This window comes from Mesoplodon bidens, assembly GCF_964165515.1.
Source record: "Mesoplodon bidens genome assembly, chromosome: 3".
Classification (NCBI taxonomy): domain Eukaryota; kingdom Metazoa; phylum Chordata; class Mammalia; order Artiodactyla; family Ziphiidae; genus Mesoplodon; species Mesoplodon bidens.
The window spans coordinates 94,547,259-94,564,841 of record NC_138178.1 but is presented as its reverse complement, the minus strand read 5'-3'; the positions used below and the strand labels follow the sequence as shown (position 1 = coordinate 94,564,841).

The window sequence follows — 17,583 nt, the reverse complement described above, 5'->3', positions numbered from 1 at the left end:
AATTCTGCCAACACCTTGATTTTAGCCCAGTGAAACTCAGAATTTAGGATTTCTGACTTCCAGAATTGTAAGATAATACATCTTTGTTGTTTAAAGCCACTAAATTTGTGGTAATTTGTTACTAGCAGTGATAGGAAACTATGACACTGGGATAACTAGTCTGTGCCATTGACCTATCTTTTTAGCACAAGTACATTTTAATTATTGTAGTTTTATAATTTGTTTTAATAGCTGGTCAGTTCAGGTCCTTTTATTTCAGGATTTTCATGGCTCTTCTTGCTTTTTATTTTACCATATAAACGTGAGAACTAGCTTGTTCAGTTCCAAAATAAAAACCTTTTTGGTATTTTTACTGAGATCATGTTGTATTAAATTTAAAGATCAACTAATGGAGGACTGCTATCTTTAAGATGTTGAGTCTTGGACTTCCCTGGTGTTCAGTGGTTAAGAATCCCCCTGCCTATGCAGAGGACACAAGTTCAAGCCCTGCTCCGGGAAGATCCCACATTCAGTGGAACAACTAAGCCTGTGCACCACAACTACTGAGCCTGTGCTCTAGAGTCCACGAGCCACAACTACTGAGCCCGCGTGCCACAACTACTGAAGCCTGCGTGCCTAGAGCCTGTGCTCCGCAACGAGAAGCCACTGCAATGAGAAGCCTGTGCACTGCAACCAAGAGTAGCCCCCACTCGCCACAACTAGAGAAAGCCCGTGCACAGCAATGAAGACCCAGTGCAGCCAAATAATTAATTAATTAATTAATTAATTAATTAATTAAAAAAGAAAGATGTTGTCTTCCATTACAAGTAGATAGTATGCTTTTCTGTTTTGTGTCCTTCTTTAATATCTTTTTTTTAAATTTATTAAAAAATTTTTTTTTATTATTGGCTGCGTTGGGTCTTTGTTGCTGTGCACAGGCTTTCTCTGGTTGAGGTGAGCAGGGGCTACTCTTCGTTGTGGTGCGCAGCCTTCTCATTGCAGCGGCTTCTCTTGTTGCGGAGCACAGGCTCTAGGTGCGCAGGCTTCAGTAGTTGTGGCACGTGGGCTCAGTAGATGTGGCACACGAGCTCTAGAGCACAGGCTCAGTAGTTGTGGCGCACGGGCTTAGTTGCTCCGCATCATGTGGGATCTTCCTGGGCCAGGGCTCAAACCTGTGTCCCCTGTATTGGTAGGCAGATTCTTAACCACTGTGCCACCAAGGAAGGCCTTTCTTTAATATCTTAAAGTTTCCTTTCATGTATACTTTTATCATTAAGTTTATTCTGAGATATTTTATATTTTTGTTACAATTTAAAACTATCATCATAAAGTCAAAACAAATTTGTACAAAAAGTTCAAACCATACGCAAAAAAATGCAGATGAAGACAAAGTCATCCAAAAATCTTACTAGAGAGCATCCTTCCACATACTAGTTTCTCTTAGCCATAAAGAAGGGCAGTGTCTGTTGGGTAGGCAACCCACAGTGATTGCCACAAATCCCATTGGGATTTCTATTAGGAATTCACTGATTTGGGAGAATTTTCAACTTTATAACATTGAGCTCTTCTGTGAACATAGTTTTAGAAATCTCTCCATGCAGGTCCTGAACATTTCTTAAAGTTTATTCCTAGACATTTATGGGTTTTGTTGCTACTTTGAATGGGATCTTTTTTTCTATTACATTATCTAGTTATTGTTAGCAATTAATAAAGCTCTGATCTTTTTATATTTCGTAATTAGCTACACTAATGTACTCTCTTATTGTCCTTTAAACTATCCAGGCATATAATCATATCTGTAAATCTTTTCCAAGATTTGCATCTTTTATTATTTATCTTTTATTATTTCATTCTTTTGTTATTGCACTTAGTAGCACTTTTTGCACAATAGTAAATAATAGTGGCAATAGATAATTTTGTTCTTGATTTTAATGAAAGTGTTTCTAACATTTCATTAGCAAAGAGATGATGGCAGCTTGTGGGATATCTGTATCTATATATTACTGATCATGTTAAGCAAATATCTAATTCCTTTTTACCGTTTTTTCCCCTTAATCAGGAATTTATGTTGAATTTTATTGGATATGTAGGGGAGCAAAACTTGGCACACCAAAATGTCTTTGGTTTGTGGGTTATTTCGAGTTGAAAACAATCAAGGCCCAATCAAGGTCAGGAAATAACTTTGACCTTCCCCCTAATTGCCTAAAACAAGTCCACTCTGTGTTCCATTGTCTCTGCATGGCCAAACAAACATTTATTTGCCAAACGTTTGCTTTTCCATCTGCTTGTGAATTGCCTTCCTCTCTTTTGAAGTCCTAAGCCACTACCCCCAACATCCTCTTTTGTCCTTACTAAAGACAGTATTTAAGGTGAGGATTTCTGCTGTTTTGAGGAATAACTCAGGTTTCCTGGGTCACTCCCAGGTATACATGTTATTAAAATTTTGTTTGATTTTCTTGTCTTACATCAATTTAATTCTTAGATCAGCCAGAAGAACTTAGGAGGGTAGAGGAAAATTTCTTTCTCCCTGACAGATGCTTTTCCAATATGATGAAACTAACCATTTGGTTTTTCTCCTTGACCTATTCATACAGCCAATTATAACTGACTTCCTAATATTGAATCATCCTTGCACTACTCAAATAGATCATTTGGATGTGACATGGGGTTTCTCTTTCTGGATTTCCCTTTCTATACTCCAGGGTGACTATACTGATGAGATCACTTTTTCTTGAGACAAATTATCAAATTTCTGCTGATTAAGTTTTGGTCTTATTAGAAGTTGCCTCCTTGAGATGTCAGATAGGTCACTTACATTGTAACTTAGGATATATTCAAAACTTTTCAATTACACATTTATAAATATTCTCATGGATTGTTAATTTAACTGTTTTCAAGAAATCTATTTTGCCTGCCGATGCAGGGGACACGGGTTCGTGCCCCGGTCCGGGAAGATCCCACATGCCGCGGAGTGGCTGGGCCCGTGAGCTATGGCCGCTGAGCCTGCATGTCCGGAGCCTGTGCTCCGCAACGGGAGAGGCCACAACAGTGAGAGGCCTGCGTACCACAAAAACCAAAACAAAACAAGAAATCTATTCTGTCTCATTTCCGACTTCTTCGTGGGTTGTCTTGGAGGAAAAGACATATTTGTTTAAGCAGAAAAAAATGGGAGATCATTGGAACATAGGGGTATCTCACGGACCTCAAGAGCATTAAGTGCTGCTGGGCCCCTGAGAAACTGGAAAGATCTGGAAAGCAGTCAGAATTCAAAACTGTTTTTTTCTGTATGACTCTCTCCCACTTTCTTAGTCTCTAAACTTAATCTTTCTGAAGATGGGGTTTCTCTGGTTTGACATCCACACAGCCAAAGGAATTCCATTTTAATGAAAGGTCAAAGTCACGTATCTTCACTCAGCCAAGAGGGGCTGTGGGTTTGCAGATGCTCTCAGGAGGAAGGTATGTGAAGAATAGGAGGTGAAGGTGCGTATCTCTGGTATGGAAAGCAGTTCACTATTATCCCCAGGTATCATCTATAACCACTAAGGTTGATTCTACCGTCAGAATGCTTCCTGAATCTGTTCTCTCTCTCACTACTCTAGCTCAGGCCTTCCTTTCTTGCCTGAAATATTGCAAGAGCTTCCTAACAGTTTTTGTAGTCTTTACTCTCACTCTCCTGAAATCTATCCTTCAATGCCACAAGGTAACAGTGTGAGGATTAAATAAAAACTTCACGAATTTTAAGGCACCCCACAAATATAAAGGGAACAAAAAACAGGTCTAAGCACATGACTCATCAGGTTAAAAACTTTCAGTGATTTCCCTATTACCTAAAGAATAAAGGCCAAAGCTCTATAATGATCTTAAGCCTCTTCATAGGCTGAAATAAACGTAATTTAAGTCTCAGCACCTGTTACTACACTTCTCCTGCCTCATCAGACAACAGTATTCCTTGACCACACTGTTAATTTCCATACCCAAGCTGCTCTATCCACTTATAATGTTTTCCATCTCCTCTTCTTCGCCCAGGAAACCCTACCCAACCTTTAAACCCGTAATCAACTTTTAACCACGATAAGATTTACATTCTCAAAATCAATGTCTCCTTCCTCTGGAGTCCCGCAAATCTCCAGTAAAGTACCACAGCTTTACTAATATTTCAGTCCTTTCTTCCTCTCCTCCATCAGCTCTATGTTCCAGCCTCATCCATCTACTCGAGCATCCTCAGCTCCACCACCTACAAGGGCCTAGAAAGCCCCTGGCTCCAGAATTTGACTGAGTTGGAGTTCAAAGCAACCTGAAGGGCCAAATACCGCAGTTTAGATGCTTAAGAAACAGATCAAGGGTTCCGAAAAGCCTACCTATTCTCTACAGGTGGTGAGGAGCTAAAGCTGCGTCGCCCTACCGCGGTGCATACTGGGAGATGTAGTCTCGGGCCGGCCCACTACCTCTTGGGAGTTGTAGTCCCCGATCTGGTAAAGGGAAGAAGGACGCAACTTCCAAATTTTGAATTAGTCCTAAGGGAGAAAAACAAGAGGGGAACCCAAAACATCCTGCGAAGTCAAGTTCTTTCGGCCTAACTCGGTCTCACGAGTAGCCGAAGTGGCGGGGAGGCGGACCCGAGAAGGGCGGGGAGACGTTACGTTGACGCAGGCGTGACCCTGCCCAATAGGATTTGGCGGGATTTCCGAAGGCGGTAGACGGAGTGGGTGCTGCCGCCTGAGACCGAGGCCTGAAGAGAGCTGAGACGCGCCCCAGGAGCGCAGTTAGGAGCTGAAACTCGCCTGGGTTTCGTGCAGAAGGCCGGAGTAAGGGCGTAGAGAAGTGGGGCGCAGGTGAGGGGGTCTGCAGTCAGTCCGGGGTCGGGCGTGCGCGGGTCCGGCGGACTGTAGTCGGAGCGCGCAGCCCGCCCGGGCGAGTTACGCAGCAGGCGGAGGTGAGTGTGAGGCGCAGACCCGGCCTCTTCCTACCGCGTTAAGCCGGACCCGTACCCAGACCCAGACTTGGGCCCCAGCTCCCTCATCGGGCTTAGGGGCCCCTCCCTGCCAATTGAGAAACTCGGATATGGCGGGGCGGGGCGGGGCGGAGCAGGGTTGTGCCCGGGCTCGTCCGACCCTTGGAGCTCATTGTGGCGAAAATAGAAGCGCATTCTAGAGCTGGGAGGAACCTTACTGGCCTTCACTTGCAACATCCACTTTATGGGCGTGGGCGAGGAAGCCCAAGATCCAGAGAGGTGTAGTGACTTAAAAGTCACAGCTCTTGGGCTTCCCTGGTGGTGCAGTGGTTGGGAGTCCGCCTGCCGATGTAGGGGACGCGGGTTCGTGCCCCGGTCCGGGAGGGTCCCGCATGCCGCGGAGCGGCTGGGCCCGTGAGCCATGGCCGCTGGGCCTGCGCGTCCGGAGCCTGTGCGCCGCAACGAGAGAGGCCAGAACAGTGAGAGGCCCGCGTACCGCAAAAAAAAAAAAAAAAGAAGTCACAGCCCTTAAGCCAGAGCCAGGGTTTCCGGATTTCTGGTCAGTGCCCTTTCCATTACACAAAGTTTGGCTTACAAAGTACCCACCTCCAGTTGCCAGTAAGGTATTTGCGTTTTTTAATGCGGAAGACCGTTCAGGTGATGCCTAGGGAATGATCTCTAGTGAGATTTGTTGTTTTTTCTTAAACTTCTGAAGTGAAGTGTAATATACAAATAGAAAAATGCACAGATCAAAAGTGTTTACAGCTCCATGAATCATTACAAAATGAATATATCTGTGTAATCACCACTCAGGTCAGGAAATAGAATGCTGTCAGCACCCAAGAAGCCTCCCTTGTGCCCCCTTCTCTAATACTCTCCCTTTTCCCCAGAGGTAACCACAGTGTTGACTTACTAACACCATTGTCTAATTTTGCCTGTTGTTGAATTTTGTATAAAAGAAGACTATATATTTTTGTGTCTGCCTTTGCTCAGCATTTTGTCTGCAGGTTTGTAAATGTCTTTGCATTTAGCAGTTCTTTCTTCCTATGTTGTATTCCTTATTCATTATACCTGTGGCGGATATCGGAATTGTTTCTAGTTTTAACTTGTATGAGAAAGGCTGCTGAGAAAGAATATTCCTGCATACATTTTGGTGCACACGTGTATGCTTTTCAGTGGGTTAATAATACAGAGTAGTGAAATTCCTGGGTCATAGCATTTGCCTATCTTCACTTTCCATATTTAATACCAGTTTTCTAAAGTCCAATTTACACTCAAACCAGCAGTGAACGAGTGTTTAGTTGTTCCACACGTTTGCTAATACTTAGTATGGTCAGTCTTTTAAATTTTAGCTATTACCTTGTGGTGGGTTTTTTTTTTTTTTTTTAATTTTTGGCTGTGTTGGGTCTGCGTTTCTGCACGAGGGCTTTCTCTAGTTGCAGCAAGCGGGGGCCACTCTTCATCGCAATGCGCGGGCCTCTCACTATCGCGGCCTCTCTTGTTGCGGAGCACAAGCTCCAGACGCGCAGGATCAGTAGTTGTGGCTCACGGGCCTAGTTGCTCCAAGGCATGCGGGATCTTCCCAGACCAGGGCTCGAACCCGTGTCCCCTGTACTGGCAAGCAGACTCTCAACCACTGCGCCACCAGGGAAGCCCTACCTTGTGGTTTTAATTTTAATTTTCCTGATCATTAATGAAGTTGAGCGTCTGTTGATATGTTTATTAGCCATTTGGGTATCTTCTGTTGTGCAGTGCTTGTTCAAATCTCTTGCCTGTTTTTCTATTGGGTTGTCTGTCTGTCTTGCTGATTTGAAGGAATTCTTTATATATTCTGGTTACCAGTTATATTTGTGGTTAATATTTTTTCCCCTCACTATCATTTGACTTCATTCTCACAGTGGTGTCTTTTGATGAATAGAAGTTCTAAATTTAAATACAGTCTAGTTTTTCAGTCTTTTGCTTTTTGGTTATTGCTATATGAATACAGTTCAAGCCATCTTTTTCATGAATTATGAAGGAAGACACTTAAAGCTGCATTCAGGTGATTCTGATATTTGGAATTATAAACTCACATTATGCTAAACATGCCATCTAAGAGCTACACCTGAACCAGTCAAGAACAAATGGTTATCTTCTGTCAAGTCTCTAAGAATGAAGATTTCTTTTTTGTTGTTGTTAATTTTATTTATTTATTTTTGGCTGCATTGGGTCTTTGTTGCCGCGCACAGCCTTTCTCTAGTTGTGGCGAGCGGGGGCTACTCTTCATTGTAGTGCGTGGGCTTCTCACTGTGGTGGCTTCTTGTTGCAGAGCACGGGCTCTAGGTGTGCAGGCTTCAGTAGTTGTGGCATGCAGGCTCAGTAGTTGTGGCACACGTGCTTCGTTGCTCTGTGGCATGTGGGATCTTCCCAGACCAGGACTCGAACCCGTGTCCCCTGCATTGGCAGGCAGATTCTTAACCACTGTGCCACCAGGGAAGCCCTTATCTGATGTCTTTTGAGTTAAATTTATCTTGCTTGTTAAATTGTCCAGATTGTTTTGGTGTGATTTAAGTACATTTATTCTTGTGGCCATCAAGACTTGTTTGCTTTTACTAGTACCTCATAATAGAAATCTTTCTGTTCTTCATTCTTTTCAACCTGAGCAGTCTTAACTCTATCAAAATAATCTGACTTTTGGTATAGGCCTTATATTTATATGGAAGATTTCAAACTGAGCAAGGTAATTCCATGTTATTTATTCATTTGTGCATTCAGTGAGGTCTGGAATTGATTAAAATGGTGATCTTTATGGTACTTCCCTGGTGGTCCAGTGGTTAAGACTCCGCGCTTTTAATGCAGGGAGTGCGGGGTTGATCCCTCGTTGGGGAACTAAGATCCCACATGCCGCACAGTGCCCCCGCCAAAAAAATGGTGATCTTTAAATTTCATACACTTCTATTAGAAGCAAACGGTGTGACTACAAGCCGTCCTTGCCTAAGGTGGGGATACTTCTCTCATCGCAGTCCATTGTTTCTCTATCAGGAATGGAGGCTTATGGCAATTATTCTGTACCTTCGTTTCACTCCTGTCCCACCACCCCAAAACCCTGCTTTCTGGAAGGGAACAATGGAACTGAAACAGTTTAACCTTTGATTTTTTTTTTTTTTTTAAAGTAGAGTTCTAGAAAGTCTGCATTCACTTGCCAAATATTTACCAAACACCTAAGATGTACCTAAGATTTATAATGTATCATGAGGTGTATACAGATAAATGAGACTTGGCCCCTATCCTTAAGGAATATGAAGCAGGGGAACAGAGGGATATAGTTGATCTAGTTAAGCTGTTCGTCTTTTTTTTTTTTTTTTTTTTTGGCTGCGTTGGGTCTTCGTTGCTGCACGCGGGCTTCTCTTGTGTGGAGCGCAGGCTTCTCTTGTTGCGGAGCACAGGCTCTAGGTGCGTGGCCTTCAGTAGTTGCGGCGCATGGGCTCTAGGGCACCCGGGCTACAGCAGTTGTGGTGACAGGCTTAGTTGCTCCACGGCGTGTGGGATGTTCCCGGACCAGGGATGGAACCCGTGTCCTCTGCATTGGCAGGCGGATTCTTAACCACTGCACCACCAGGGGAGTCCAAGCTGTTCTACTTTAAGAAGCAAGATAGTGCTGGCTCCTCCTAAAGTCTTTCTGATACAGCTATCCAGGTGGAAGGGAAGGCTGGTGAGAGATTTTTTTTCTTTTTCCTGCCATGGGTATGTCAGTGATTAAGCCAAAAGCCTAGCAAGTAATTCTTAAAGAGATTTATTGTAAAACTATGTTTGCAGCTCTGTACTTTCTCTAGTGTTCTTCCTGATGGCCATCTGTACTTTTCAGTATTGAACACTAAGTAATGGCTATGCAGCTACAGCTTGAAGCAAATGCAGATACTTCAGTGGAAGAAGAGAGCTTTGGCCCACAACCTATTTCTCGATTAGAGGTATGTGCTTGGTTGCTAATTTTAGAATTATAATGCTGGACAAGATTGTTCTACCTATTGGGAGAAATCACAACCTTTACATAAACCATTGGTTTACTACCTAAGGTCAAAATCCAAATTAGAGTTTTCAGGAGAGTTGTCAAGGATTCTGTGGAAAGGCTTAAGACAGTTGCTAAACACATCTGGCCAGATCTCTTTTTTTGTCAAGAATTCTTCTACTACATTATCACTTTTCTTTCTTAGTGCTGGATGTCAGAAACTAAGAAGCCCTATGATCCCATGGTAGAGTCTCTGCTGTTTGTACTAGGTATGAAATTACTGTCCAGGGAATTACAATGGCCTGGGCCACCTATGCAGGAAGGGGAGAGGAACAATGTCTCCACTGACCTCGATCTATGCTGAAGTTACTAGGAAGACAGCTGTCATAGGCAGAGAGAAGGGCTTGGGGTTACGTTGTGAGAGTTCAAGACACTGCACAAGAACATCAAGCACCAGAGCTGGGGCCTTGCACTATTTCTGTGCATTGTTCAGAGGCCCCAGAGTGTGTGCAGTTGACTTGGGCTGAAAGAAGCAGGAGAAAATGCTGAGAAAGCCTTCATTCTTCTGTCTCTTTATGCATATTCTTCCCATTGCCCCCTAAGCTTCCACTATCTGGAAGTTACTTAATTTAAACGGGTTTGTGATAAACATTGGAAAATTCAGAGTCATAACTTTTGGTTTCAGTGAACATCCTTATACCCACACATGTGTATTGCTTTTTGCTTAAATATTAATAACAGACCGGTTTCTACGGCCAGATACTATTCTCTCCCCTCTCCCAAACCTTCCCTGACTCCTAGATACATACACATCCCCCTAATAATTCATGCTGTCCTAGAAGTCATGGTTTTGGTGGCTAATAAAATTAAAGCTGACTTTGTGTATAGGGAGAAAGAAGTGCCTTTGGGTGGTTTGTTTTTGAGAAGTGGTATATAAATCCCTGACCAAAAGTAGTTTTCTCTATCTTTAATATCAGTTGTTAAAACAGAGCTTTCCAGTCATTGTGCTACAAAAAGGTTATGCTAAGATATGCTTCCCTGAGCTCTGGGGCAGTCTTAGCTGTTTACCCCAGCTTAGTGTAAAACATATTTTTTTATGTGTGCTTGATGTGGAAAACATTGGAAAATGTTTAAAGTGGGCTTTTAGGGCCCAGGGTCTCAAAGTTCATTTAGAATCCTAGTCATCAAAGGTCTAGAGTTACAGGTTTAATCCAATTCTGACAAGAGTCTATTTTAATATACATAGTGCTAGTTTAAAACTACTGGTTTTGCTCTCCAGAAAGTGGGCATAGAGGGAACCTACCTCAACATAATAAAGGCCATATACGACAAACCCACAGCAAACATCATTCTCAATGGTGAAAAACTGAAAGCATTTCCTCTAAGATCAGGAACAAGACAAGGATGTCCACTCTTGCCACTATTATTCAACATAGTTTTGGAAGTCCTAGCCACGGCAGTCAGAGAAGAAAAAGAAATAAAAGGAATACAAATTGGAAAAAAAGAAGTAAAACTGTCACTGTTTGCAGGTGACATGATACTATACATAGAGAATCCTAAAGATGCCACCAGAAAACTACTAGAGCTAATCAATGAATTTGGTAAAGTTGCAGGATACAAAAGTTATGCACAGAAATCTCTTGCATTCCTCTACACTAACAATGAAAGATCAAAAAGAGAAATTAAGGAAACAGTCCCATTCACCATTGCAACATAAAGAATAGAATACCTAGGAATAAACCTACCTAAGGAGCTAAAAGACCTCTACTCAGAAAACTATAAGACACTGATGAAAGAAATCAAAGATGACACAAACAGATTGAGAGACATACCATGTTCTTGGATTGGAAGAATCAATATTATGAAAATGACTATACTACCCAAAGTAATCTACAGATTCAATGCATTTCCTATCAAATTACCAATGGCATTTTTTACAGAACTAGAACAAAAAATCTTAAAATTTGTATGGAGACACAAAAGACCCCGAATAGCCAAAACAATCTTGAGGGAAAAAAACAGAGCTGGAAGAATCAGACTCCCTGACTTCAGACTATACTACAAAGCTACAGTAATCAAGACAATATGGTACTGGCACAAAAACAGAAATATAGATCAATGGAACAGGCTAGAAAGCCCAGAGATAAACCCCCACACCTATGGTCAACTAATCTATGACAAAGGAGGCAAGGATATACAGTGGAGGAAAGACAGTCTTTTCAGTAAGTGGTGCTGGGAAAACTGGACAGCTACATGTAAAAGAATGAAATTAGAACACTCCCTAACACCATACACAAAAATAAATTCAAAATGGATTAGAGACCTAAATATAAGACCGGACACTATAAAAAAACTCAGAGGAAAACATAGGAAGAACACTCTTTGACATAAATCACATTAAGATCTTTTTTGATCCACCTCCTAGAGTAATGGAAATAAAAACAAAAATAAACAAATGGGACCTAATGAGACTTAAAAGCTTTTGCAAAGCAAAGGAAGCTACAAAGAAGACGAAAAGACAACCCTCAAAATGGGAGAAAATGTTTGCAAATGAATCAACAGACAAAGGATTAATCTCCAAAATATATAAACAGCTCATGCAGCTCAATATTAAAAACAAACAAACAACCCAACCCCAAAATGGGCAGAAGACCTAAATAGACATTTCTCCAAAGAAGACATGCAGATGGCCAAGAAGCACATGAAAAGCTGCTCAACATCACTAATTATTAGAAAAATGCAAACCAAAACTACAATGAGGCATCACCTCACACTGGTTAGAATAGGCATCATCAGAAAATCTACAAAGAAATGCTGGGGCTTCCCTGGTGGCGCAGTGGTTGAGAGTCCGCCTGCCGATGCAGGGGACACGGGTTCGTGCCCCGGTCCGGGAGGATCCCACGTGCTGCGGAGCGGCTGGGCCCGTGAGCCATGGCCGCTGAGCCTGCGCGTCCGGAGCCTGTGCTCCGCAAGGGGAGAGACCACAACAGTGAGAGGCCCGCGTACCGCAAAAAAAAAAAAGAAATGCTGGAGAGGGTGTGGAGAAAAGGGAACCCTCTTACACTGTTGTTGGGAATGTAAATTGATACAGCCACTATGGAGAACAGTATGGAGGTTCCTTAAAAAAGTAAGAATAGGATTACCATATGACCCAGCAATCCCACTACTGGGCATATACCCAGAGAAAACCATAATTCAAAAAGACACATGCACCCCAAAGTTCATTGCAGCACTATTTACAATAGCCAGGTCATGGAAGCACCCTAAATGCTCATTGACAGATGAATGGATAAAGATGTGGGAGCTTCCCTCGTGGTACAGTGGTTAGGAATCCGCCTGCCAATGCAGGGGACACAGATTCAAGCCCTGGTCCAGGAAGATCCCACACTGTCATGGAGCAGCTGAGCCCACGCGCCACAACTACTGAGCCTGCGCTCTAGAGCCCACGAGCCACAACTACTAAAGCCTGCGTGCCTAGAGCCCGTGCTCCACAACGAGAAGCCACTGCAATGAGGAGCCTGCACACCACAACGAAGAGTAGCCCCCGCTCGCCGCAACCAGAGAAAAGCCCACACACAGCAATGAAGACCCAATGCAGCCAAAGGTAAAATTAAAAGAATTTTGGGGCTTCACTGGTGGCGCAGTGGTTGAGCGTCTGCCTGCTAATGCAGGGGACGTGGGTTTGAGCCCTGGTCTGGGAAGATCCCACGTGCCACGGAGCAACTGGACCCGTGAGCCACAACTACTGAGCCTGCGCGTCTGGAGCCTGTGCTCCGCAACAGGAGAGGCCACAACAGTGAGAGGCCTGCGCACTGCGATGAAGAGTGGACCCCACTCGCCACAACTAGAGAAAGCCCTCACACAGAAACGAAGACCCAACACAGCCAAAGATAATAAATAAATAAATAAAATGTGACACCTTTAAAAAAAAATTAAAAGATTTTTTTAATTTAAAAAGAAGATGTGGTGCGTATATACAATGGAATATTACTCAGCCATAAAAAGGAACGAAATTGGGTCATTTGTAGAGACATGGATGGATCCTAGAGACTGTCATACAGGTGTAGAGAACAAACATGGACACCAAGGGGGGAAAGTGGTGGTGGTGGTGGTGGTGGTGGGATGAATTGGGAGATTGGGATTGGCATATATACACTAATATGTATAAAGTAGATAACTAATAAGAACCTGCTGTATAAAAAATAAATAAAATTCAAAAATTCCAAAAAAACCCCACTGGTTTTGATAATGAATAGGTTGATAATTTGTTATTAAATGCCTCACATTATAGGTCATACTTTTCAAAGCTTTTGCATATAATATCACAGTTAAAAAGAGCTCTGTGAAGTAGGTAGGACAAATAACCACATTAGACAGCTGAGGGAACCGAAACTTAAATTTATCCATGGTGTTCTTCACTTGCAGCAATGTGGCATACATGCCAATGACGTGAAGAAACTGGAAGAAGCTGGATTCCATACTGTGGAGGCTGTTGCCTATGCACCAAAGAAGGAGCTAATAAATATTAAGGGGATTAGTGAAGCCAAAGCTGATAAAATTCTGGTAAGTACTGTTTGTGTGATCGAGGGAGGCAGTAGTGGTACGAAAGGGTGTATAGTGAAAGGCTGCGGTCTTCCTCCTTCCACCCCTCCTGTGTCACCCTCTTCCCCTTTCCAGAAGTGACTGCATTACCAGTTGATTATCTCTGTATGTGCCTCCTTGCATAAATTGGGATTTTTCTTAGGGAATTGCAGTATTATGGGTTATGACATAAATATTGCTAAGTTGACTACCAGCTTGCACTCCCATCAGCAGTGAGTGGTATGTACCTTGTCGTTCTGGATATTATGATTTCATGCCTTAGAAATATACTCATTAGTATGCAGCCACAAAAAATAATTTCGAAGAATATCCATTGACATAGGAAAATATTACTGATATAAGAAAGCAGGTTGGGGCTTCCCTGGTGGCGCAGTGGTTGAGAATCTGCCTGCCAATGCAGGGGACAGGGGTTCGCGCCCTGGTCTGGGAAGATCCCACATGCCGCGGAGCAACTAGCCCCGTGAGCCACAAATACTGAGCCTGTGCGTCTGGAGCCTGTGCTCCGCAACGAGAGGCCGCGATAGTGAGAGGCCCCTGCACCGCGATGAGGAGTGGCCCCCACTTGCCGCAACTAGAGAAAGCCCTCGCACAGAAACGAAGAGCCAACACAGCCATAAATAAATAAATAAATAAAAATTTAAAAAAAAAAAAAGAAAGAAAGCAGGTTAACAAAACATGTTTGTGTGCATATATGTTTTTGTTGTTAAAAATGTGTGTTCTTATATATGTATAGCACATACACTGGGGATAGATACACTAAAATATTAACATTGTTTCTGGATGGTGAGAATGTGAGCAATTTTTATTTTTGCCTCAATTTTCTGAAGTTTCTATGATAAACATATTAATTTAAATAGAAAAGCTGTTTTTATTGCTTGAATATTAAAGTCATGTTAATTAGACTCTCAGGGTGTATAATCTGTTAGTCAACTAGTCATAAGCAAGATTCTTCAATAATAAGAAAAAATGTGATTATGAATCATGCGCTTGTTTTTTTAACCTAAATAAATGACATAAAAGTGATTTCACTGGCTTAACCTAAATGAGGTAGTAACTTAATAACCCTTTATATTATATAGCACTTTAACTTTTTTTAAACATTTTTTTAATTGAATTTTTATTTTATATTGGCGTATAGTTGATTTACAATGTTGTGTTTCAGGTGTACAGCTAAGTGATTCATATACATATACATATATACACTCTTTTTCATATTCTTTTTCCATATAGGTTATTATAGAATATTGAGTAGAGTTCCCTTATAGCACTTTAACTTTGAAATCCCATCCCTTTCATATATACAGTATTCTCACTTAGCCTTCATAATGACACTGGGAAAGATAGGACCAGTATTATCTATGTCTTACAGATAAGGAAACTTAGGCACAGTGATTCAATTATTTATCCAAAGTCATGCAGTTAATCACAGAACTAAGACTAGAATCCAATTATTTTCATCCTGATATACTGTGATCCTTTCTCATTTCCCTCCAAAGTCTTACAGCTACTATTCATTTTTCTTGCTTCATATATTCCTTTAGCACTCACACCCTGTGATTACATTTTATTTTATGCACTTATCCTTTGGTATTTACAGGCTATACCTTGGAGATAATAGCAGGTTAGGTTCCAGACCACCATAATAAAGCAAATATTACAGTAAAGCGCCATGAATTTTGTTGTTTCCCAGTGCATATAAGTTGTGTTTATACTGTTCTGTAGTCTATTAAGTATACAATAGTATTGTGTCTACAAAAACACTGTACATACCTTAATTTAAAAATACTTCATTACTAGAAAATGCTAACCATCATCTGAGCCTTCAGTGATTTGTAGTCTTTCTGCTGGTGAGGGTCTTGCCTCCATGTCAATGGCTGCTGACTGATCCGGGTGGTGGTTGCTGAAGGCTGGGGGCGCTGCAGCAATTTCTTAAAATAAGACAGCAGTGAAGTTTGCCACGTAGATTGACTCTTCCTTTCATGAATGATTTCTCTGTAATATGCAGCGCTATTTGATAGCAATTTACCCACATAGAAATTTTTCCAAAATTGGTATCAATCCTCTCAGACCCTGGCACTGCTTTATCAACCAAGTTTATGTCATGTTCTAAATCTTTTGTTGTCATTTCACCAGTGTCTTCACAACATCTTTACCAGGAGTAGATTCTATCTTAAGAAACCTCTCTTTGCTTATCCATAAGAAGAAACTCCTCATGCATGAAAGTTTTATCATGACATTGCAGCATTTCAGCCACACCTTCAGGCTCTACTTCTCATTCTTCTGTTACCAACCAGGGTTCTTGGCCTTCTTAGTCAATGGAAATTGATCAGAGGTCAGACAAGAAATTCAGGCAAGGCTTTATTGGGGCCCCTGCTGCAGCAGGGGGGAGCGAGAACAAACAACAGGTTCCTTTGCTTGCTCGCTCCCTGAGTGGGGGTGAGCTTGTTCTTTACGTGGGGCAAGGGTAGGGGTGTGTCCAGGCGTCGGGCTGGAGGGGTAGCTTAGGTGGTTTGCCCATCCCTTAGTCCGTGTTTTGTGTAGGGGGCATAGCAGTACCCTCCTTTTGCTCCAGGCTCTTCAAAAGTGACAGTTGGGTTTTTTGGTCTCTTTGTATGTTTTGTCCAGAATTTGCCCTAATTGCGCATTCAGACAGTTATTTTTTGTCCCATACAGTTTCTTTGTATTTTGTTGCTCAAGGAGAGGTGTGTCCAGGTGCAAGCATTGCAGCACTGCAGCAAAGGGTCCCAGGTCCCAGCCTGTCTCACTTTTGTTATTTCCACCACATCTGTATTTACTTCCTCTGTTGAGGTCTTGAACCTGTTAGAGACACCATGAGGGTGAGAATCAACTTCTTCAAGACTCCTGTTTAATGATATTTTGATCTTTTCCCATGAACCACGAATGTTGTTGTTGTTTATATATATACTTTTTTTTAAAACGAATGTTCTTAATGGCATCTAGAATAGTGAATCCTTTTCAAAAGGTTTTCAGCTGACTTTGCCCAGATCCATCAGAGGAATCACTGTCTATGGCTACTATAGCCTTACAAGGTGTATTTCTTAAATAGTAAGACTTGAAAGGTGAAATTACTCCTTGATCCACAGGGTGCAGAATGGATGTTGTGTTAACAGGCATGAAAACAACATTAAATCTCATTGTACATCTCCATCAGAGCTCTTGGGTGACGTGGTACATTGTCAGTGAGCAATAAAATTTGAAAGGAATCTTTTTTCTAAGCAGTAGGTCTCAAAGTGGGTTTAAGATATTCAGTAAACCATGTTGTAAACCGATGTGCCATCATCCAGACTTTGTCATTGCATTTATAGAGCACAAGCAGAATAGATTTAGCATAATTCTTAAGGGCCCTAGGATTTTCAGGATGGTAAATGAACATTGACTTCAACTTAAAGTCACCAGTGGCATTAGCCCCTAAAAAGAGAGTCAACTGGTCCATTGAAACTTTGAAGCCAGGCATTGACTTCTCTTCTGTAGCTATGAAAGTCCTCAGTGGCTTCTTCCAATATAAGACCATTTCGTCTACATTGAAAGTCTGTTGTTGAGCATAGCCAGATTCATTCATTATCTTAGCTAGATCTTGTGAATAACTTGCTGCAGCTTCTACATCAGCACTTGCTGCTTCACCTTGCTCTTGAATGTTACGGAGATGGCTTCTTTCCTTAAACCTCATGAACCAACCTCTGCTAGCTTCACACTTCTCTTCTGCGGCTTCTTCACCTCCCTCAGCCTTCACTGAATTGAAGAGAGCAGGGCCTTGCTCTGGATTAGGCTTCGGCTAAAGGGAATGTTGTGGCTGCTTTGATCTTCTACCCAAACTACTAAAATTTTTTCCATGTCAGCAGTAACGCTGTTTCTCTTTCTTACCATTCATGTGTTCACTGGAGTAGCACTTTTAATTTCCTGCAAGAACTTCCTTTGCATTCACAACTTGGCTAACGGTTTGGCACAAGATGCCTTGCTTTCGGCCTATTTCAGCTTTCGACATGCCTTCCTCACCAAGCTTAATCATTTCTAGTTTTTTATTTAAAGTGAGAGATGTGCAACTTCA

At 42.0% G+C, this 17,583-nt stretch overlaps 1 protein-coding gene across 2 annotated transcripts in view; it reads left to right on the top strand.

The window, feature by feature from the left end:
- Positions 1–4,660: 4,660 nt before the first annotated feature.
- The window catches only part of RAD51 (RAD51 recombinase), a 37,186-nt gene continuing 24,263 nt past the window's right edge, over positions 4,661–17,583 (top strand). The window contains exons 1-3 of one of the 2 annotated variants that reach the window (XM_081229045.1): positions 4,661–4,811; positions 8,775–8,877; positions 13,341–13,478. In XM_081229045.1, the coding sequence (XP_081085171.1) occupies positions 8,791–8,877; positions 13,341–13,478 (225 nt within the window). In that variant the 5' untranslated portion in view covers positions 4,661–4,811; positions 8,775–8,790. Of the gene's footprint in view, positions 4,913–8,774; positions 8,878–13,340; positions 13,479–17,583 lie in introns of both variants that reach the window. The other variant, XM_081229044.1, reaches the window with a different exon arrangement.